Genomic DNA, 19,669 nt, shown 5'->3' with positions numbered 1-19,669 from the left:
TGCTTCTGTCCACCTGAATTGGAACTATTAAAATTAGGCCTGTGGACTGATTCTGCCTCCTTCCGCACCCTATTTCTGCCTCCCCTCCTCCCCCACGTTGCAAGCACTTGACCTAAAATTGTGATCCCGCCTTTGCCAACCACCACTTTCCCCACCCCCCCACCCACCACCAGTCATAAAAGTTGCTGAAGCAGTTAAAGAACTTAAAGCCTTATCCTGGGAATGAGGCTTATGTGACTAAAGACTGGGAGGCCTCAACTTGAGATGGCAGTGGGGAATTCTTCAAACAATTTCTCCAGTAGATACCTGGAGAAACCTGTATTATTTAAAATAGATAATCAGCATTATCGATCTTAAATAACACAGGTTTCCCCAGGTCACAACTGGTCCACCGCCACCCCTTCCTCATTTTCATCTTCCCAGTGCCCCCATACATGTGGGCCCTTATCCTACTTCTGCCACACCCAAGATTCCCTTCAATGCTGCCATTCCTCAACATCCTCTCCCATTCCTACAAGATCTGGGTACTCCCTTTCCAGTGCTCCCAGACACCAGGTATGTCCCTCTTTAGTGCCCTCACATTCTTTCAGGTACTCTAGACCCTCTCAGTCTTCAACTTGACCCCTGTTTCCAAAGAGTTTAAACCCCAGGACCACCATGCGGGCCCTTCCCACTCCCCAGACTGCTACATGTAATTTCTACAATCTACCTCTCTCCTTCCTGCAACTTGGAACATCATCTTCTATATGGCTTTTAAAATAAAGTTAAATAAAATTATCAACATAATTAAGTGGATGTTTTAATAGTAATCAAGGACACCAGTTTACATTTTCTACACATATGCATATAATCATAGAAATCAAGCCTGAAATAATCACTGACACTCCTACAATGTACTCTATAATAAAAATGCCATTTTCCTTTTTTAACCACCTTAAATCAGTTACCCACATAATATGTTGCACAGCATAAAACATGTAATCTCCATGCGCAGCAGTGAGTTGGAGATTAAGCTGTTTATGCTAGAGAACAATATTTTTAAAGTCTTACACTTACAGGAAGTGGCACTATATGCAACACTGTTTTGCTTTTTTAAAAATAGTAATGGGGAAAATAATGGAACTTAAAGATAGACAAATCTCCTGGACCTGAGAGTTTCCACCCCAGGGTATTAAAATAAATTGTAGATGTGTTAGGACCACTGAATGCCCTCCACCTCTTCAGTATTGCTACATATCTTCTACCTATCTATAATCTGGAACATCTTCCCTACCATCTTTTTGTATATCTTAGATTTTTATTTTTAAAAAAATCAGATGTAAATGTAATACATAAATAAACAGATAATACTCAAGGTCACTGATTTACAGTTTTCATGGAAGTATGGATATAATCACAATGTGAACCTGCGAATACTGCTAACGCTTTCATATTACTTTATAAGAAACAAAATTTCACTTGTTCAGTCATCATAAATCAGTGACCCTGATAATCTATTGTACACTACATGAGATAAAACAAATCTCCTCCAGCTCACCAGTAATATGCAAAATAGTGTGATGGTCTTTGTAATCCATCACACTGCCATCTTAGCGCTCTCACTAAGAGATTTCTGATGCTCAAAATAAGCTGTTTTTTAAGATATTGCATTAGAAATGGTGTTCTTCTGAATAACTCAATGAAACATATTTGTACAATTCACTTTTGTATTCTCTAGTGGCTTCCTTAACTTTTTTTTTTCCAAGACTTGGTCATCTGCTAGAAGGCACCAATGTAGTTGGCCTCTGATTGGATTTTTTTAAGGTTCTTGCCTGAGCTTCTAAGCACAATTGGTTCTCCTTCAATTATATGTGCTCAGCCACCAACTGCGCCTGGGACCTTCTAGTTCCCCCACACCACCGCTGAGCTGCTTCCATCAGCCCCAACCTTAGTCTTCCTGTTGACTTCCCAGCCATAAATTGGGAATCGTTGTTAAGTTGTACACTTAATATTTGTGTCAGTGCTTTAGTCACTCGTCATGTTCCCCAGAGCACACCCTTGTGTGATTCAACAATTCTCCCAAATATTACCGAATATGCAAGGAGCACTATGAAAGCCACCAGTCTGCCCCACTGCTTCATTGCACTTCAAAACAGCCAAGAACCTGATAGTACCCACTGAGTGAGTACAGATCTCTTCCATTCACCAGCCTTCTCATCTATTTGTCATTATTTTATCATCCTATATTCAATTCTCACATTACAGAGAGATATTAATAGATTAAGTGAATGGGCAAAACTGTGGCAAATGGATTTCAATGTAGGCAAGTGTGAGGTCATCCACTTCGGACCTAAAAAGGATAGATCTGAGTACTTTCTAAATGGTGAAAAGCTCGAAACAGTGGAGGTCCAAAGAGACTTAGGGGTCCATGTACAAAGATCATTAAAATGTCATGGACAGATACAGAAAATAATCAAAAAGACTAATGGAATGCTGGCCTTTACACCTAGACGACTAGAATACAAGAGGGTAGAAGTTATGCTACAGCTACACAAAGTCCTGGTTAGACCACACCTGGAGTACTGTGTTCAGTTCTGAGCACCGTGCCTTAGGATGGATATATATGCCTTGGAGGGAGTGCAGCGTAGATTTACTAGAATGATACCTGGACTCCAAGGGTTAAATTACGAGGAGAGATTACACAAACTAGGGTTGTATTCCTTGGAATTTAGAAGATTATGGGGTGACTTAATCGAAGTTTTCAAGATATTAAGGGGAACTAATTGGGTAGGTAGAAAGAAACTATTTCTACTGTTTGGGAGCCTAGGACTAGGGGACGTAGCCTAAAAATTAAAGCCAGGAGTGAAGTTAGGAAGCACTCTACATGTAAAGGGTGGTAGAAGTTTGGAACTCTCTTCCACAAACAGCAGTTGATGCTAGCTCAATTGTTAATTTTAAATCTGAGGTTGATAGATTTTTGTTAACCAAAGGTATTGAGGGATATGGAGTTAGGTCACAGATCAGTCGTGATCTCATTGAATGGCGGAACAGGCTCGAGGGGCTAAATGGCCTACTCCTGTTCCAATGTTCTAAATTTAACTGCTCTTTTCCTCCTCAGCATTTCTCCATCCTCCTGCATTTATTTTTTAAAATCTCACTTTTAAGGCCTGCTGACAGCAAATAAAGCTACACCTTTACACATATTTATGTAAATTTTTCTGTTGAACTTAAACTGCATAAAATTATATAAAAATACCCTGCCAATTCTATAAATACTCAATTCGTTTCTTTTCATACACAAGATAATCTATTTTACACTCATTTATTTACTTTTGACCACCATTCACTGTCCCTAACTTAAACAATAGTATAACATCAAAATGATATATTCTTTATAACATCACATATAACATAGTTTTCTTAGAAAACGCCATGGGCCAGAAATTACTCCCGAAATAACGGAGGAGCTCAACAGCACTCTCTTTTTAGCGACGAATTGAAGGAGCAAGTTCCCATTTTTGCACATGCACAGTAAAACGCAGAAATTCGGAACTTGCTTCTAGTGGCTCGCCAGTGATATGACAGCTTTGAATTAAAGGGCCATCGCATGCTGCAATCAGAGAAATCAATGAAAAAGCACCAACTTGCTTAGCTGCCCAGTTGGAAAGTAACTAATTACTCCACCAAACAGGTACACTTTAAAATATCAGGTCTAAACTATGTTTTAATAACGTGATAAGTTTTAAATGACTGATAAACAACTAAAAATTAACTTTTAAAAATTTGGAATCTCGTATTACTTATTTTAATAGTTTATGGTCATTAACATTTTTTTGAAATTAAAAAATTATTTTTTTTACTTTCCCCTTCAGTTTCTTTAATTTAATTCAACTATTTATTTGGCTTTTTATAAAATAATGTAAAATGTTTATTTACAGCAACATACAGAATACTAACTTTAAATGAATGAAGTCTGCTTGCCTGTTTGAACAATGCAGCCTGAATCTCTGGGCGTGATTTCTCTTCCTGCCAAATTTTGTGGGCGTGTCTTCTCCTCACAGATTTTTCCAGCCGCGCAACAACTCACGCTGCTCAAAGGGTGGGTGGATAGCGCACTTTTTTTTGAAGTTCAAATTCAAGCAGTTTTGACGCCACAGAGCCTGCAGTAAGTATTTTTGTTAATTTAATTCGCAGGAGCTGCGGTGAGCGTTGCCTCGCCACTCGGAGCGATTTCTGGCCCGTTATTTTTGTATTCAACACGGGCAAGCTACAAAAGATTCTTTCCCGTGTGTGCTTTCTTTCCTCCATCCCTGTCTCATACATACGTAGAAATATCTAATGTAATAGAGACCCCGTGTGGGCAAAGTTGAGCAGAAAAATACCCTAACGACGTTCCTTGCCCTTTAAGAGTGTAGCTAAAAGAAATAACTGAAGTCTGTACCAAAACCATGATTAATATTTCCTCTCACTGCAGCAAACACTCCATTGTTAGTAACTGTTTGATTTATCTTTTGCAGCATTCTGTGATTCCAGAACATCTCCAGCCTCTGGGTGAGTAATCTGATCAGTGAAGATAACTTGCATCACTGTTTGATCTTCTGTGGCATTGCATTTGGACAAAAACATTTTTTAAAGTCTGCTTCCACTTGTTTTACACATCAATTCTTGCAGCTTTCCTTTTTCTGTGTTTCTGTCTCCTTTCTTTGTATGCCTCTCTCACTTAATTTCATTGATATCTCTGACTCTTGTGCTGACTCTCACTCTTTTTGTAAGTCTCTCCTTTGCCATGTATTCTCTTCTATGTGTTTCCTATCCTGTATGCCTCATACTGTTTGTCTCACTTACCATATCTGTCAGTTTATTGTCACTCCCCATATAGCCTTCCTTGGAGCTTTAAGTTCCGATGTTTTATTGCATTTATGTGCATATGGCCTAGTCCATTGGCTCCCAGCATAAGTCCTTGTTCTTCCTTTCAGGGAGGGAGTGAGTAGGGAGATAATGGCCTGCTTGGGATTAGGAGACAGCTGGGAGTGAGCAAATGGGCAACACTGGGAGGGAATGCACAGGAGGTTAGGGATTGTGAGCAGGTTTGTCAAGGTAAGAAGGAGGGAGTGGCGATCTCTGGAGCTGGGAAGGAGCATGTAAATGGGTTGTTGGATAGCAATCAGGAATTTCAACCTGGCCCCAACACCATTTGTCGCACTTTTCTGCTGCCAGTTTGAGATCAGTTAACTTCGACATGGACCAGAGCCTGAACCTAGGACTTTCCTGGTCTATATGGCTCAGCTACTCACTGCTATCATTGCAGGATTCTCCGGGGTGGCTCTTTTCTACCTATCATATAGCTAAACAATATAACCAGGCCACTAATAAGACCTTTCCCGGCCTCACTCAATCTTTGACTTTTATTCCAAATTTTCAGCTACATGATGTTTCTGTTAATAATTTCCTGCCAATAATACATGCATGGAATCAAATATTGACACCAGTATTTGTAAACAGCTAGGCAGCAGAACAAAAATAATCATAATTGTTCTCAGTAGATTAATAACAGAATGTTAGGCCAAACTTGTATTTAAGTCCTGGAATTAAAATTACACTTTCACTCTAACTATTACTTTTAAGGAATGTGAATGATAACTTACGCAATAAAATGTGGGGGAGGAAATGAGGGCTGAATCGTTAATCAGATAAAATTGTTTGTAGGGGCCTTTTCATAATAAAGTACCTCTAATATTTTGAATATTATAATGAAACATGTCCAAGGAAAATGACAGGTGATTCAATGATTTTGTTCTTGGGCCCCTCATATTCTCATAGTTTACCAGCTGATTTTATCGATCCAGTGAACCAAGTGTCTCAGCAGCCCATATCTTCACAGCGTTCTGGACTCCACTTGGTAGTTGGTGATTACGAGGAAAATGACGATGACCTAGAGGAAGAGGTTAAGAAAGATGCTTTGGCTGAACCATCTGGAGGAATAGCTACTTTACAGAAGAATGCTGCTCTTTCAGTACAGGCACAGGCTGGAAATAGTCTTCCTGCAGGTAATCATTTGTTTTTTCTCATTCTGCTGTATGTGGATGTCATGGAAGACAATCTCTGTGCTTCCTTACAGTTCTCTCCTCCAAATGGGTGGCCCAAGTCTTGTGTGTTACCTTTCACAGGTATTAGCTGCCATGGATGTGTATAAGGTGCAGAGGAAGGAGATGGGACTATTCTAGTCTCTGCTTAGTTGAAGAGGTATTGCTTTGTGCTAGATTTTCAGAAAGTGTAGTGAATCTCTGGAAAGATTGTCAGATTCAGAGCTTGTGACATAATTCCTGTTCTGGAATGTGGAACTTGACTAGCTGCTAGAAGGTCATAATTTTTCCACTGTAGTCTTGCTTGACCATTTCATTAATGCTCTTCTGGTGCCACATCCTGAATCTGCTTAAATTGAGTTTCTTGGAAAGATCACTCTTGCACCAGAGTGGATAGTGGGCTGACTTACCTTAGGCTATCCTTAGTGCAGATTGTTAGTAATAGTACAGAATATATTTAAGCACGTTGATCTTTTCTGGATAGCTGTGAAGGTGAGGATGTTATATTGCATTGCTGGATGTGGAATGTCAGTGCTGGGGGATGGAATACTTCCATCTTGGATACCCAATACATCAAGTATACCCGGATAAACGTGAAGCTCCCTCTCCAGTTGAGTGAACTTGAGACGAGTTCATGTTTCTCTGTACGTAAGGGTACGGTAGCATAGTGGTTATGTTACTGGGCTAGTAATCCAGAGGCCTGGACTAAAATCCAGAGTCATGAGTTCAAATCCCGCCACGGCAGCTGGCGAATTTAAATTCAATTAATTAAATAAAAATCTGGAATTAAAATACTAGTATCAGTAATGATGGCCATGAAACTACTGGATTGTCGTAAAAAGCCATCTGGTTCACTAATGTCCTTTAGGGAAGGAAGCCTGCCGCCCTTACCCGGTCTGGCCTATATGTGACTCCAGACCCACAGCAATGTGGTTGATTCTTAATTGCCCTCTGAAATGGCCTAGCAAGCCACTCAAGTTGTAAAAATCTCGCAAGAAGGCGGCTCACCACCACCTTCTCAAGGGCAATTAGGGATGGGCAATAAATGCCGGCCTTGCCAGCGACGCCCACATCCCGTGAACGAATAAAAAAAAAACGTAGGGTAACCATTGGAGTTGCATAAATCTCTGTTGATTGGCAGCCATAGAAAACAAACACTAATGTTACTGTGGAAAGGACACCAGATTTCCTGTTGACACACCCTTTTCATTACAAACGCACTTTTTATTCATTTCATGATTGTCATGTAATTGGCACAATGATCTGTGTGCAGGTTCTTTTAATGGCATTGTGTTTGCAAGTGCAGTTCATAACCAACTTTGAAAAACAAACATTGAAGAGAAATGTGTTTCTAAGCAACAGTATTTGTCAAAAGGCTGTTGCTGCTATAAGATCACTGAATCCATGACAGCAGCGAAGAACTCTGTAGTCAGCGCAATTAATTATCTTTTTGTTTAACACAATTTATCCAAGACCAAAAAGTGAAAGAAAGTGTTATATGCTTAAATATGAATTGTTTGGAAAAAATCTAGTTGTACCTGAAAACTAATCTATTGACATTTCACCTAAATTGTACTTGGTTCTAATAACTAAAGATTTACCAAACATTTACCTGACGAAGGAGGAAGCCTCCGAAAGCTTGTGAATTTAAAATAAAATTGCTGGACTATAACTTGGTGTTGTAAAATTGTTTACAACTAATAACTAAAAGTAGACAATTGTTACTGGACACACACACAAGTAAAACTACGCATTAACTTTTAAGAACTTTCAAAGGCATGAATAAGGGTTTCAGCGGTGAAAGGTTGAGGTAGGGGGTGGAAGCAGGCAGTGTTAGAGGTAAACGTAAGTGATCTTGATGATGGATAGTATGTGGGGTTTAAAACTTAGCTCCGAATCTAACCAACATTATAAATGATCTGGTTCAGTCTGAGAGTGTGGCTGGGAGGACAATGGAGTTAGTAGGAAGGGGTGTAATTTCTGGTGGGGCCAAAGACGATGACTTCAGCCTTGCTAATGTGAAGCTGAAGGAAGTTGTAACTCACTCAGGATGATGTCGTATAAGCAGTTTAACAGCTCGAAGCCAGTTGAAGGGTCAAGATAAGTGGTAGGACGATGGCGTTGGAGTCATTAACGTACATGTAAAAGCTGATCCAATGTCTATGGGTGATATTGCTGAGTGGCAGCATCAAGGTAAGCAGGCTGAGGATAGATTCTTGAGGGACTCCGGAAGTGATGGTGTGGGGGATGGTATAGAAGCCATTTCTGGAGAAGTGCTGGTTGCATTCAGATATGCTAGAAATTGACCTACATTAGGGCAGCCCAATTGAGCTGAACTGTGGAGGAGAGGTATTGGAGAAGGATGGCATGCTCAATTCCATTCAATACTTTGGAAAGAAACAATGAAGTTGCGTTTATGTAGCACTTTATCACGCCCTCAGAACATCCCAAAACGTTTCACAACCAATGAATTATTTTTGAAATGCAGTCACTATTGTTACATAGGCAAATATAGCATCCTGTTTACACTTAGCAAGGTCCCACCAACAACAGATGAGAAGAATGACCAGTTAATTTTTTTTTTGGTAGTGTCAGTTGAGAGAGGAATATTGGCCAGCCATGGTAGAAATCCTTTTCAAATAGTGCCATGCCATGAGATTTTTTATATCCATCTTGCCATCCTGCCTTCTACTAAAGCTTGGCTTATGGCAGTACCTTGCCCTTTGCCAAAGCCTCCCCACCTGGCTATACTTTACATGCCTGCCCCGCCCAAACAGCCGCAATGACTGCGTGGCTCTTAATATCAAATCACACTTCCCCACCACATCTCTAGCACCTTCTCTTCCTTTGCGCACTTAATACTATGCCACCCCCTCACCATCCCTTTAAAATCCTCACTGTCGTCTTACCCCTCAACCCCGAGTTTCTCCCCAAGATATCTTCTTCTCCCTCTCTTACCTCAGCATCTGCACTGAGCGACAACTCATCCTTGATTATTTCAATCTCCATTTCAGCCGTCCTTGCCCCCTCTTCCCTAAACCTATCCCTCCATATAAACGCTCCCACCCATACTCATGACTTACCCTCGACCTTGCCATCTCTAATGGCCTCTCTACTCCAGTGTTCTTAATCATTGGCGAGGCTATTTCCGATCATTTCCTTGTAGCCCTCAGGGCTCACATCGCTCTACACCCTTCACAACCCTATATCATTTTGCATCCACCAATGGAAAGAATTCTCCCCTAAGTCGCTTACAACTGTACTTTAAACTCCCAACTGCCTAACCTTTCGCTCTCCAATAGCCACAATAGCTCTATAGCTGTTGATTTGATCAATTGCTCCCTCACCTCCATCTTTGATGCCCTGCGCTCCAGAAAAACCTTTACTTTCTCCTATCCTGGTTGTTCCCTTTGGTATGGCCCCCAACTTCACCCTTTCAAGTCCAAGGGGTACAGACTTGAGCGTATCTGGCACACAACTGGCTTACTTATCCATTAGCAAATCTGGCTAGATTATATCAAGCACTATTGGGCCTAACTCTCCTCTGCCAAAACTGCCCACTACTCCAGGATCTTTGTGGAGAGCAAAAATAACCCTGGATTCCTTTCTCCACTACCAACCATCTCCTTAAACCCCTTCCATCTTTTTCCTCACCTCTAACAGCAAATGAGAGGAGTTCATGGACTTTGCTATCACCAAGATAGAGACCATCTATTCTACTTCCTCTACTGCACACTGTCTTGCCCTTGCCCACTAAGCCTAAACTCCCAGTACCCCTTCACCCAACCTTACCTTTGAGCCTCATCTCCCTCTCTGTCTTTCTTCTCTCTAGTTTCTTTACCATCTCCCTTCATGGCCTCTCCAAGCTCATCTCATCCACGATTTCTACCTCCTGCATCCTTGACCCCATTTCCATGAAGTTGCTGACCACCCAACTTCCCTTCCTGGCCCTTTGCCTCAGGCACTATCCTCTCTCTTTCAAAACTTCCATCACCATCCCTCCCTCAAAAAACTAAGCCTGAACTCCACTGTCTTTGCAAACTACTGCCCATCTCCAACCTGCCTTTCCTCTCAATTGCTTGGAACATGTTATTTTCTCCCAGATCTGTGCCTATCTCTCCCACAACTCCCTACTTGAATCCCTTCAATCAGGTTTCTGCTCCACCCACTGCACCGAAAGGGCCCCAACTAAAATCGCAAACAGCAATTACTATGACTGTGATCGTGGTGCATTATCCTTCCTCACCCTCTCTGCTGTCTTTGATACGGTTGACCACACCATACTCCATCAACGTCTCTCCTCTGTTTTCCAGCTTAGTGGAACTGCCCTAGCTTGGTTCCATTCTTCCCCATCCAATTGTAACCGGAGAATATCTAGCAACGCCTTCTCTGAAACCCCCGCACCGTTACCTCCAGATCTTTCCTTGGTCCCCACCTCTTCCTCATCTTCATGCTGCTTCGTGACAACATTGTCCACAGACATGAAGTCGGTTTCCACATGTACCCTACCTCTCTCGACCCCTTAGACGAAGGCCACCCACCATGTTCTCAAGGCAGGTAAGGTTGAACAATAAATGCTTGCCGGGGTTGTTCAAATCCCGCGAACAATTTTGTTTTGTGAAGAGTCTCCCTTACTTCTTTTAAGACCCTCCTGAAAACCACCTCTTTAACCAAACTTTTGGTCAACCAAAAGCTTGGAGCCAGATACATATGTGGCAGTCAGTGAGTGAGCCACATATGATCCCAACCACCCTCAAAGCTTGCAGCTAGTAATATTGGGAACTTGCTAGGAATCAGTCAAAGCTTACAATCCTTTTTGCATTCTTTTAAAACCACTTCTTTGACCATGCTTTTGGTCACCATTCCTAACACCTAATTGGCTCAGCGTCAATTTTGTGCCTTTATGAAAAGAGCAGGGAAGTGGGGCTAATTGGGTAGCTCTTTCAAAGAGCCAGCACAGGAACAATGGGCTGAATGGCCTGTTCTGTGTGATTCTATGAAATGCCTTGGGATGTTTTTATACATCAACGGCAATATATAAATGCAAATTGTTATGTGAACAATCGAATAGGGCCTCAGTTAATGTCTCTCCCAAAAGGTGGCAGCCCCACCTCCCTCAGTGGAGCACTGGAGTGTCCTGATTATGTGCTCAAGTCGTGGAATGTGCTTGAACCCACAATCTTCTGACTCAGCTGACACCAATGTTCCTGTACTGCTGGAATTATGGAAATGCCAAGTGTGGAATGTAAATGATTGAATAGTGTAAGGTTGCATAATGTTAGGTTTTAAGGTTAGATTGCTATTCTTATGTTTCATGCAATTACTATCTGGGATCAGGGATAAATATTACACAGATTAAATAAATTGGCTAGGATCTATTTCAGGGTAAATCTTAAATGCTTTGTGTATCATAGTAGGTACAGCACAGGAGGAGGCCATTCAGCCTATTGTGCCTGTGCTGGCTCTTTGAGAGAGCTATCCAATTAGTCCCATTACCCTGCTCTTTCCCCATAGCCCTGTAAATTTTTCCTTTCAAGTATTTATCCAATTCCCTTTTGAAAGTTACTATTGATTTCACCCTTTCAGGCAGTGCATTCCGGATCATTACAACTCGTTGCGTTTAAAAAAAATGTTTCCTCACGATGCCTCTGGCTCTTTTGCCAATCACAAATCTGTGTCCTCTGGTTACCGACCCTTCTGTCACAGGAAATAGTTTCTACATATTTACTTTATCAAAACTGTTCATGATTTTGAACACCTCTATCAAATCTCCCCTTAACCTTCTCTGTTTTAAGGAGAACAACCCCAGCTTCTCCAATCTCTACACATAGCTGATGTCCCTCATCCCAGGTACCATTCTAGTAAATCTCTTCTGCACCTTCTCTAAGGCCTTGACATCCTTCCTAAAGTGTGGTGCCCAGAATTGAACACAATACTCCAGCTGAGGCATAACCAGTGTTTTGTAAAGGTTTAGCATAACTTCCTTGCTTTTGTACTCTATGCCCAATTTCTGTAAGTGGGCATTTATTAGAGATATATATATATATCTATCTGTCAATAAATAAATAAATAGCTTAATGCCTGCTTTAGCCCAGGGTACCACATACATTTTAACAGCCTTCTTGCCCTGTCACCTTCAAAGATTTGTGTACATACACCCCCAGGTGCCGAGCTTGCTCCGCTCCGGATTCTTCAGCGGCTGCTGCGTCCTAGGTGGTGGTTGCCAACAAAATGTAAGACTTAAAAAAAAAAAATTGTAAAAAAGGTTGCTATGGAGCCAAGAGTAGCTGGAGCGCTCCCCCTACTCCACGGTATCCTGACCTGTACTGTAAAATTCTGTGATTCTATCATGCTGTGACTCACTGCTTTTCTATTATTTTACCTGTAAATAAATCTTACTATTAGTTTCAACCTGTACATATTGGTCTGATGGCATGGCTTTTTCTGCCTTTAGAAAGTCAGGAGAATATGTTGGGTGTCCCACATGATCTCCAGTGTTTGATACCACAGATGGGGATAATTGTTAATCCTAAGAATGCCATCTTGTTCACATCATGCATAGGGTTGCAGTGAATAGGAAGCTTTACTTTGTGCTCAGCCCATTCTGTACCTGACCTGGGGATGCTTGATGGAACAGTGTAAAGGGAGCTTTACTCTTGTGCTGTATTGAATTGGTTGTACTTTGTGCAACATTGGAATCCTTTACCCCGGTGAGACAAAAAGTTTAGATAAAAATGTACTGGCTCAGTCCATTAGAGCCCTGCTGAAATGTGCTATGCGGTGATTAGTTGTAGATTTGTCTTGGTAGCTACATATACCATAACTAACTCAGCGCAGACTAAGGATTGATCCTGTATACCTCAGTTACACACTGTCTTAATCAACAGAAGGTGGAGCAGCTTAATGTTAGTTTTTGCCTGTAAAATATAAATAGCTGATGGTTTCTGTCACATATACACTCCACAATCACACGATTACTGCAGAACTTTAAAAAAGAGAAAATAATTAATCTCCCACAAGCATGAGAAATTAAAATAACAAAAAAACCTTGGACTAAATAAAACTAGACTCAATGATCGGGAAGGGGTGAATCATGAAGTTAATGCTGATTAGCAAATACTTACTGATACATTGCAGCCCCATGCTTTCTGGTTTTACAATATTTAATTGAGAATATATTGACCTTGTGGCAGCTGGGAAGTTGTGAAATCCTGTGATTTTTCTAGATTTCTCTTTCTGATTTTTGCAATCACTTTGCAAGTCATGCTACAATCAGATGTTAACCATTTGTTTCCTCATTGTTGTGAAAATGTTTTAAATATTGCTTATTTTTATTTGAATAACGGGAAGTTTTCATTTTTGAAACTGAGTGCCAACATCAGCACTCACAGGTCAGGTACGGCATGCGTTGGAAACTGACTCTGCTCTATCTACACTGCTCCATTAAGCACTTCCATGCCAGGCATATCACTGGTTAGATACAGACTAAAGCTGCCCCCTCAAGCACTCCTAAATCGGGTACAGTGCCCCATTAATCACTCCTAGATCAGGTACAACAATGTATGATGTAGGGGAAAGCTCCTTCTACACTGTCCCATCAAATACTCTCATCAGGTATAACACAGATTTGATGAAGAATAAAACTCCCTCTACTCTGACCTCAACAGTGGCTCTTTTACCCTAGCTTAGAATTGCATTCCGATACACTAGTGTGATTTTTCCGTTTCCCACATCAGCTGATTTATCGCCACTGTGAGGGAGGTTGCTGATTTGGTAACAGTTTTGTGCTGTGGATTGATGTCTGTGAGCTCTGAACAGAGATTGCTCCAAACTTACATTGTACTCGGATAGTTGGGAGAAAGAGTAGTGTTTTTTCTCCGTGATATGGGCTCAATTGGAAACCATGTCCCAAATGTAAAAGGACATCTCATTCTTAGTTATTTTTATAATGCGTAACCAAGTTGTACTATTCTATGCAAATAGCCACATGGGAATATGATGATGTGGCAATAATGGAGACTGTCTCAAAAAAGGGCAGGGTTGGGTACTAAATATCCCTGGATACAAGGTGTTCAGAAAAGATAGGGAAGGAAAGAAAGTTGGGTGGGGGGTGGCAGTATTGATTAAGGAGAATATTACAGTGCTGGAGAGAGAGGATGCCCTTGAGGGGTTAAGGACAGAATCTATTTGGTTAGAGTTAAGAAACAGTAGAGGTGCCATTACACTACTGGGTGTAATCTATAGGCCACAACTAGTGGGAAGAATATAGAGGAGCAAATTTGCAGGGAAATTACAGAGAAGTGCAAGAGCCATAGAGTAGTGATAATCGGGGACTTCAATTACCCTAATATAGATTGGAAAGTAATAGTGTAAACGGCAAAGAAGGGGAAGAATTGAAGTGTTTACAGGAGAACTTTCTTGATCAGTATGTTTCCGGCCCAACGAGGAAGGAGGCATTGCTGGTTCTGGTTCTGGGGAATGAGGTGGGTCAAGTGGGGGAACATTTAGGGAACAGTGATCATAGTATCATAAGGTTCAGATTAGCTATGGAAAAGGACACAGCAATCTAGAGTAAGAATACTTAATTGGAGGAGGCCAATTTCAGTGGGTTGGGAACGGATCTGGCCCGAGTAAATTGGATTCAAAGATAGGCAGGCAAAACTTTAATTGAACATTGGGTGGCCTTTAAAGAAGAGATGGTTCGAGTACAATTTAGGTACATTCCCACGAGGGGGAAAGATAGGACAACTAAAACCAGAGCTCCCTGGATGACGAAAGAGATAGAGAGCAAGATGAAGCAGATGTCAGGTTGTTAATTAATACAAGTGAGAACCAGGCTGAGTATAGAAAGTTCAGAGGGTAAGTAAAAAAGGAAATAAGAGAGAGTATGAGAATAGACTGGTAGATAACATGAAAGGGAATCCAAAAGTCTTCTATAGACATATAAATAGTAAACAGGTAGTATGAGGAGGGGTGGGGCCGATTTAGGACCAAAACAAAGATATACACGTGGAGGCAGAGGGCATGATTGAGGTACTAAATGAGTATTTTGCATCTGTCTTTACCAAGGAAGAAGATACAGCTAAAGCCATAGTAAAAATGGAAGTAGTTGAGATACTGTATGGGATAAAAATTGATAGACAGGGTATTAGAAAGGCTGGCTGTACTTAAAGTAGATAAGTCACCAGGTCCGGATGGGATGCATCCTCGGTTGCTGAGGGAAGTAAGGGTGGAAATTGCCGAGGTACTGGGCACAATCTTCCAATCCTCCTTAGACACAGGTGGTGCCGGAGGACTAGAGAATTGCAAATGTTACACCCTTGTTCAAAAAAGGAGGTAGAGATAAACCCAGCAACTACAGGCCAGTCAGTTTAACCTCGGTGGTGGAGAAGCTTTTGGAACAATAATTCGGGACAAAATTAATAGTCACTTGGACAAGTGTGGATTAATATGGGAAAGCCAGCACGGATTTGCTAAAGGCAAATTGTGTTTGACTAACCTGATTGAATTTGTTGATGAGGTAACAGAGAGGGTTGATGAAGGCAATACGATTGATGTGTATATGAACTTCCAAAAGGCGTTTGATAAAGTGCTACATAATAGGCTTGTCAATAAAACTGGGGCCCATGGAATAAAAGGGGCAGTGGCAACATGGATACAAAATTGGCTAAGTGACAGGAAACCGAGGGTAGTGGTGAACGGCTGTTTTTCAGACTGGATGAAGGTATGCAGTGGTGTTGCCCAGGGGTCGGTACAGGGACCACTGCTTGTCTTGATATTTATTAATGACTTGGACTTGGGTATACAGGGCACAATTTCAAAATTTGCAGATGACACAAAACTTGGAAGTATAATAAACAGTGAGGAGGATAGTGATAACTTCAAGAGGACGTAGGCAGGCTGGTGGAATGGGCAGACATGTGACAGATAAAATTTAACGCTGATAAGTGTGAGGTGATACGTTTTGGTAGGAAGAACGAGGAGAGGCAATATAAACTAATGGGTACAACTCTAAAGAGGGTGCAGGAAAATGTCGTTGAAGGTGGCTGGACAGGTTGAGAAAGCGGTTAAGAAAGCATACGGGATCCTGGGCTTTGTAAATAGAGGCACAGAATACAAAAGCGAGGATGTTATGTTGAACCTTTATAAAACACTGGTTCAGCCACAATTGAAGTATTTTGTCCAATTCTGGGCACCGCACTTTTTAGAAGGCTTTAGAGAGGGTGTAGAGAAGATTTACTAGAATGGTTCCAGGGATGAGGGACCTCAGTTACGTGGATAGACTGGAAAAGCTGGGATTGTTCTCCTTAGAACAGGGAAGGTTGGGAGGAGATTTGATAGGGGTGTTCAAAATCATGAATTAATTAGACAAAGTAAATAAAGAAAAACTGTTCGCACTGGCGGAAGGGTCACAAACCAGAGGACACAGGTTTACGGTGATTGGCAAAAGAACCAAAGGCAACACGAGGAAAAACTTTTTTATGCAGCGAGTGGTTAGGATCTGGAATGCACTGCCTGAAAGGGTGGTGGAGGCAGGGTCAATTGTGGCTTTCAAAAAGGAATTAGATAGATACCTGAAGGAGAAAAATTTGCAGGGCCATGGAATAAGAGCGGAGGAGTGGGACTAGCTGGATTGCTCTTGCAGAGAGCCGATGCAGGCTCGATTGGCTGAATGGCCGCCTTTGCGGTAACTATTCTATTCTATAATTCTCCCCTTCTTTGAGCCAGGTCTCTGTTATTGCCGCTATATCATAGTCCCATGTGGTGACTTGAGTCTGCAGCTCACCAACCTTATTGTCTGTGCAACGTGCATTTACATGTGCACTTCAAACTCATCTTAGACTGCCTCACATTTGCCCCATGCCTGATCCCTCCTATTTTCAAACTTTTTTTTTTAATCTAGTGCTATTGTCCCTCCCAGTCCTCAGTGCACCATTTTTCTCCTCTCTGATGTTTTATCCTGGTGCCCCTCCCCCTGCCAAATTAGTTTAAACCCTCCCCCACAGCACTAGTTAACCTCCCGGCGAGGACATTGGTCCCAGCTCTGTTGAGGTGCAACCCGTCCATCTTGAACAGGCTCCTCCTGCCCCAGAACTGGTCCCAAAGCCCCAGGAATCTGAAGTCCTCCCTCCTGCACCATTTCTCCAGCCATGCATCTACCTGTCTTATTCTAGTATTCCTTTACTCACCAGCGCATGGCACTGGAAGCAATCCAGAGCTTACCAGCTGAGGGCCTGCTTTTTAACTTCCTCCCTAGCTCTTGAAACTCTGATTGCAGGAACTCAACCCTTTTTCTTCCTATGTCATTAGTTCACATGTGGACCACGACTTCTAGCTGTTCCCCTTTCTCTTCCTCCCCCCCCCCCCCCCCCCCCAAAATGTTCTGCACCCTTTCAGTGATGTCCTTTACCCTGGCACCAGGGAGGTAACACACCATGCGGGACTCATGTCGGCGGTTGCAGAAACGCCCGTCCATCCCCCGACTATCGAATCCCCTATAACAACTGCATTTCTCTTGCCACCCTGTGCAGCCAAGTCTCTCACGGTGCCGTACCGTGGATTTGCTCCTGCCTGCACTCCCCCGAGGTGTCAACACCCTCACTGGCGTTCAACACTAAATACTGGTTTGTGAATGCCACACTCCCAGGGGACTCCTGCACTGCCTGCCTGTCCCCCCTAGTCTGTCTGGTGGTCACCCACTCCCTCTCCGCCTGGACTCTCTGTAGCTGCAGGGTGACCACCATCTAAAATATGCTATCCAGCAAGCTGTCAGCTTCCCGTATGCACTGTAGTGACGCCAGCCGCCCCTCCAGCTCAGAAACTGTGAGCTTGAGCTCGAGCAGTTGGCAGTGTTTCCTGCACATGTGGTTTGCCAAGAGATACGAAGTGTTCTGAAGTCCCCACATGGCACAGGATGTGCATGCAACAGGCCTCAGCTGTCCTGCCATGTTAGGTTAACAGTTACTTAAACTGTTTGTTTAGCGCTAAGGCAATTTACTGTTAATCTTTTACTAAAACACTGACCATTAAAAAACACTAACCAACCACTAAAGGCACTAAACACTAAGAACAATAACCACTAAAAACACTAACGAATGAACTAAGTACTCACAGACTTACCCTCAGCGTTCCTCCTTACCTTGTGACGTCACTTTTTGACATCTTGATTTTTTGATTCCTCGCGTGGCTCCCTTTTATACTCCGCTCGGCCGCTTTTCCTGAGCTCTATGCTCTGCTCAGCCATTTCCCCTGTGCTTTATTGGGCTCATTGATCGTTTTGATTGAATGCGTATCTTTTTCATTGTATTTGGATTGTAAGTCCATGTGACTGTAATGTGTAGTCACAGTGATTTTCAAATCCTGTCTCTTATCTTTTGCACAATATCACTTTAGGCAGAAAATGTCAGTTTTTCAGATCATTCTGTTAGCAGTATGATGGCTTAGTCCATCTGATGGCCATAAGAATTATTTAATGTTTAGTGCCCTGCTAATGTTCAATCAGATATTTATTTCTAAACTCAGAAAACCTTGTAATATGCAAACCTAATCCTTGTCACATCCAACTTGAATGGAGAGTGATCTTATCAGTGTTATTAATATCTTTCTATAAACACCTGAGAGTATTCAGTTGCTGTTTTTGAACCCTATTTCTCACTTTATTTTCCTCCTGTTAGTATAGCTGCCTCCATTAGGGCAAGGATATCCAATCTTTTGGAGCTGTGAGGCCGGCTACATACGTAGCAGCCAGCGAGTGAGCCACATATGGTTCCCAACTGCTTTCAAAGCATGGACCTAGTAATATTGGGAACTTGCTAAGGATGGACCAGAGCTTACAGCCCTTTTCGCATCCTTTTAAAGTCAGATATTCTGGAATTTGTAAGTCAGTTCTGACGAGTGGCTTTGAAATCCACACAATCAGCTGACCCCGGATCTCTGGCTGAATGTTGCTGCAGGCTCACAGACAGTACAATGTTGCAGATGTATTGGGCTGGACTCTGTGCTCCTCCTTCTATCATCTGTGATAATGTAGAGCAGCGAGCAGCAATCAGCAAGGTAAATAGGATGTTGAACTACATAGCCAAAACAGTAAAATATAAATCAGAGAAGTTAATAATCAAACTGAACAGAGCTCTGGTCAGGCTGCACCTTGAATACTATGTTCATTTTTGGTCACCAGGAAACAAAGAGGCATTAAAGTGTTGGGTAGTGCAGAGAACAAGCCTGATCTCCATTGTCAAGGGTCTGAATTATAAGGTATGGCTGGATAGAATTGGGCTTTTCAGCTTGGAAAGGAGATGTCTGCGAGGTGATTTTATAGAGATGTAAGATTGTTACGAGTATTTTTTAAAAGTTAACATGATATGTTACTTTGAATTAACTGCTTAATTTTATTTGAAATTCACAATTTTATTTGAATTTCAAATAAAATTGTTGGACTATAACTTGGTGTTGTAAAATTGTTTACAATTGTCAACCCCAGTCCATCACCGGCATCTCCACATCATGAATTAACTGCATGGGTAGAACCATTACCAATGATCTTCCTCATCTGTAATTATGAGGCGATATTCATTTAATTTTTTAATTACATAGAATTTACATGCCAT

The 19,669-nt window shown here is 41.8% G+C and overlaps 1 protein-coding gene across 1 annotated transcript in view; it reads left to right on the top strand.

The window, feature by feature from the left end:
* znf830 (zinc finger protein 830) overlaps window positions 1-19,669 on the top strand; it is a 96,662-nt gene that overhangs the window by 21,751 nt on the left and 55,242 nt on the right. Inside the window, exons 4-5 of the mRNA XM_068005201.1 lie at window positions 4,497-4,530; window positions 5,800-6,026. Coding sequence (XP_067861302.1) covers window positions 4,497-4,530; window positions 5,800-6,026 — 261 coding nt within the window. The remainder of the gene's footprint in view (window positions 1-4,496; window positions 4,531-5,799; window positions 6,027-19,669) is intronic.

This window comes from Heptranchias perlo, chromosome 2 (assembly GCF_035084215.1).
Source record: "Heptranchias perlo isolate sHepPer1 chromosome 2, sHepPer1.hap1, whole genome shotgun sequence".
Taxonomy (NCBI): Eukaryota; Metazoa; Chordata; class Chondrichthyes; order Hexanchiformes; family Hexanchidae; genus Heptranchias; species Heptranchias perlo.
This window is presented reverse-complemented; position numbering and strand designations above follow the sequence as displayed.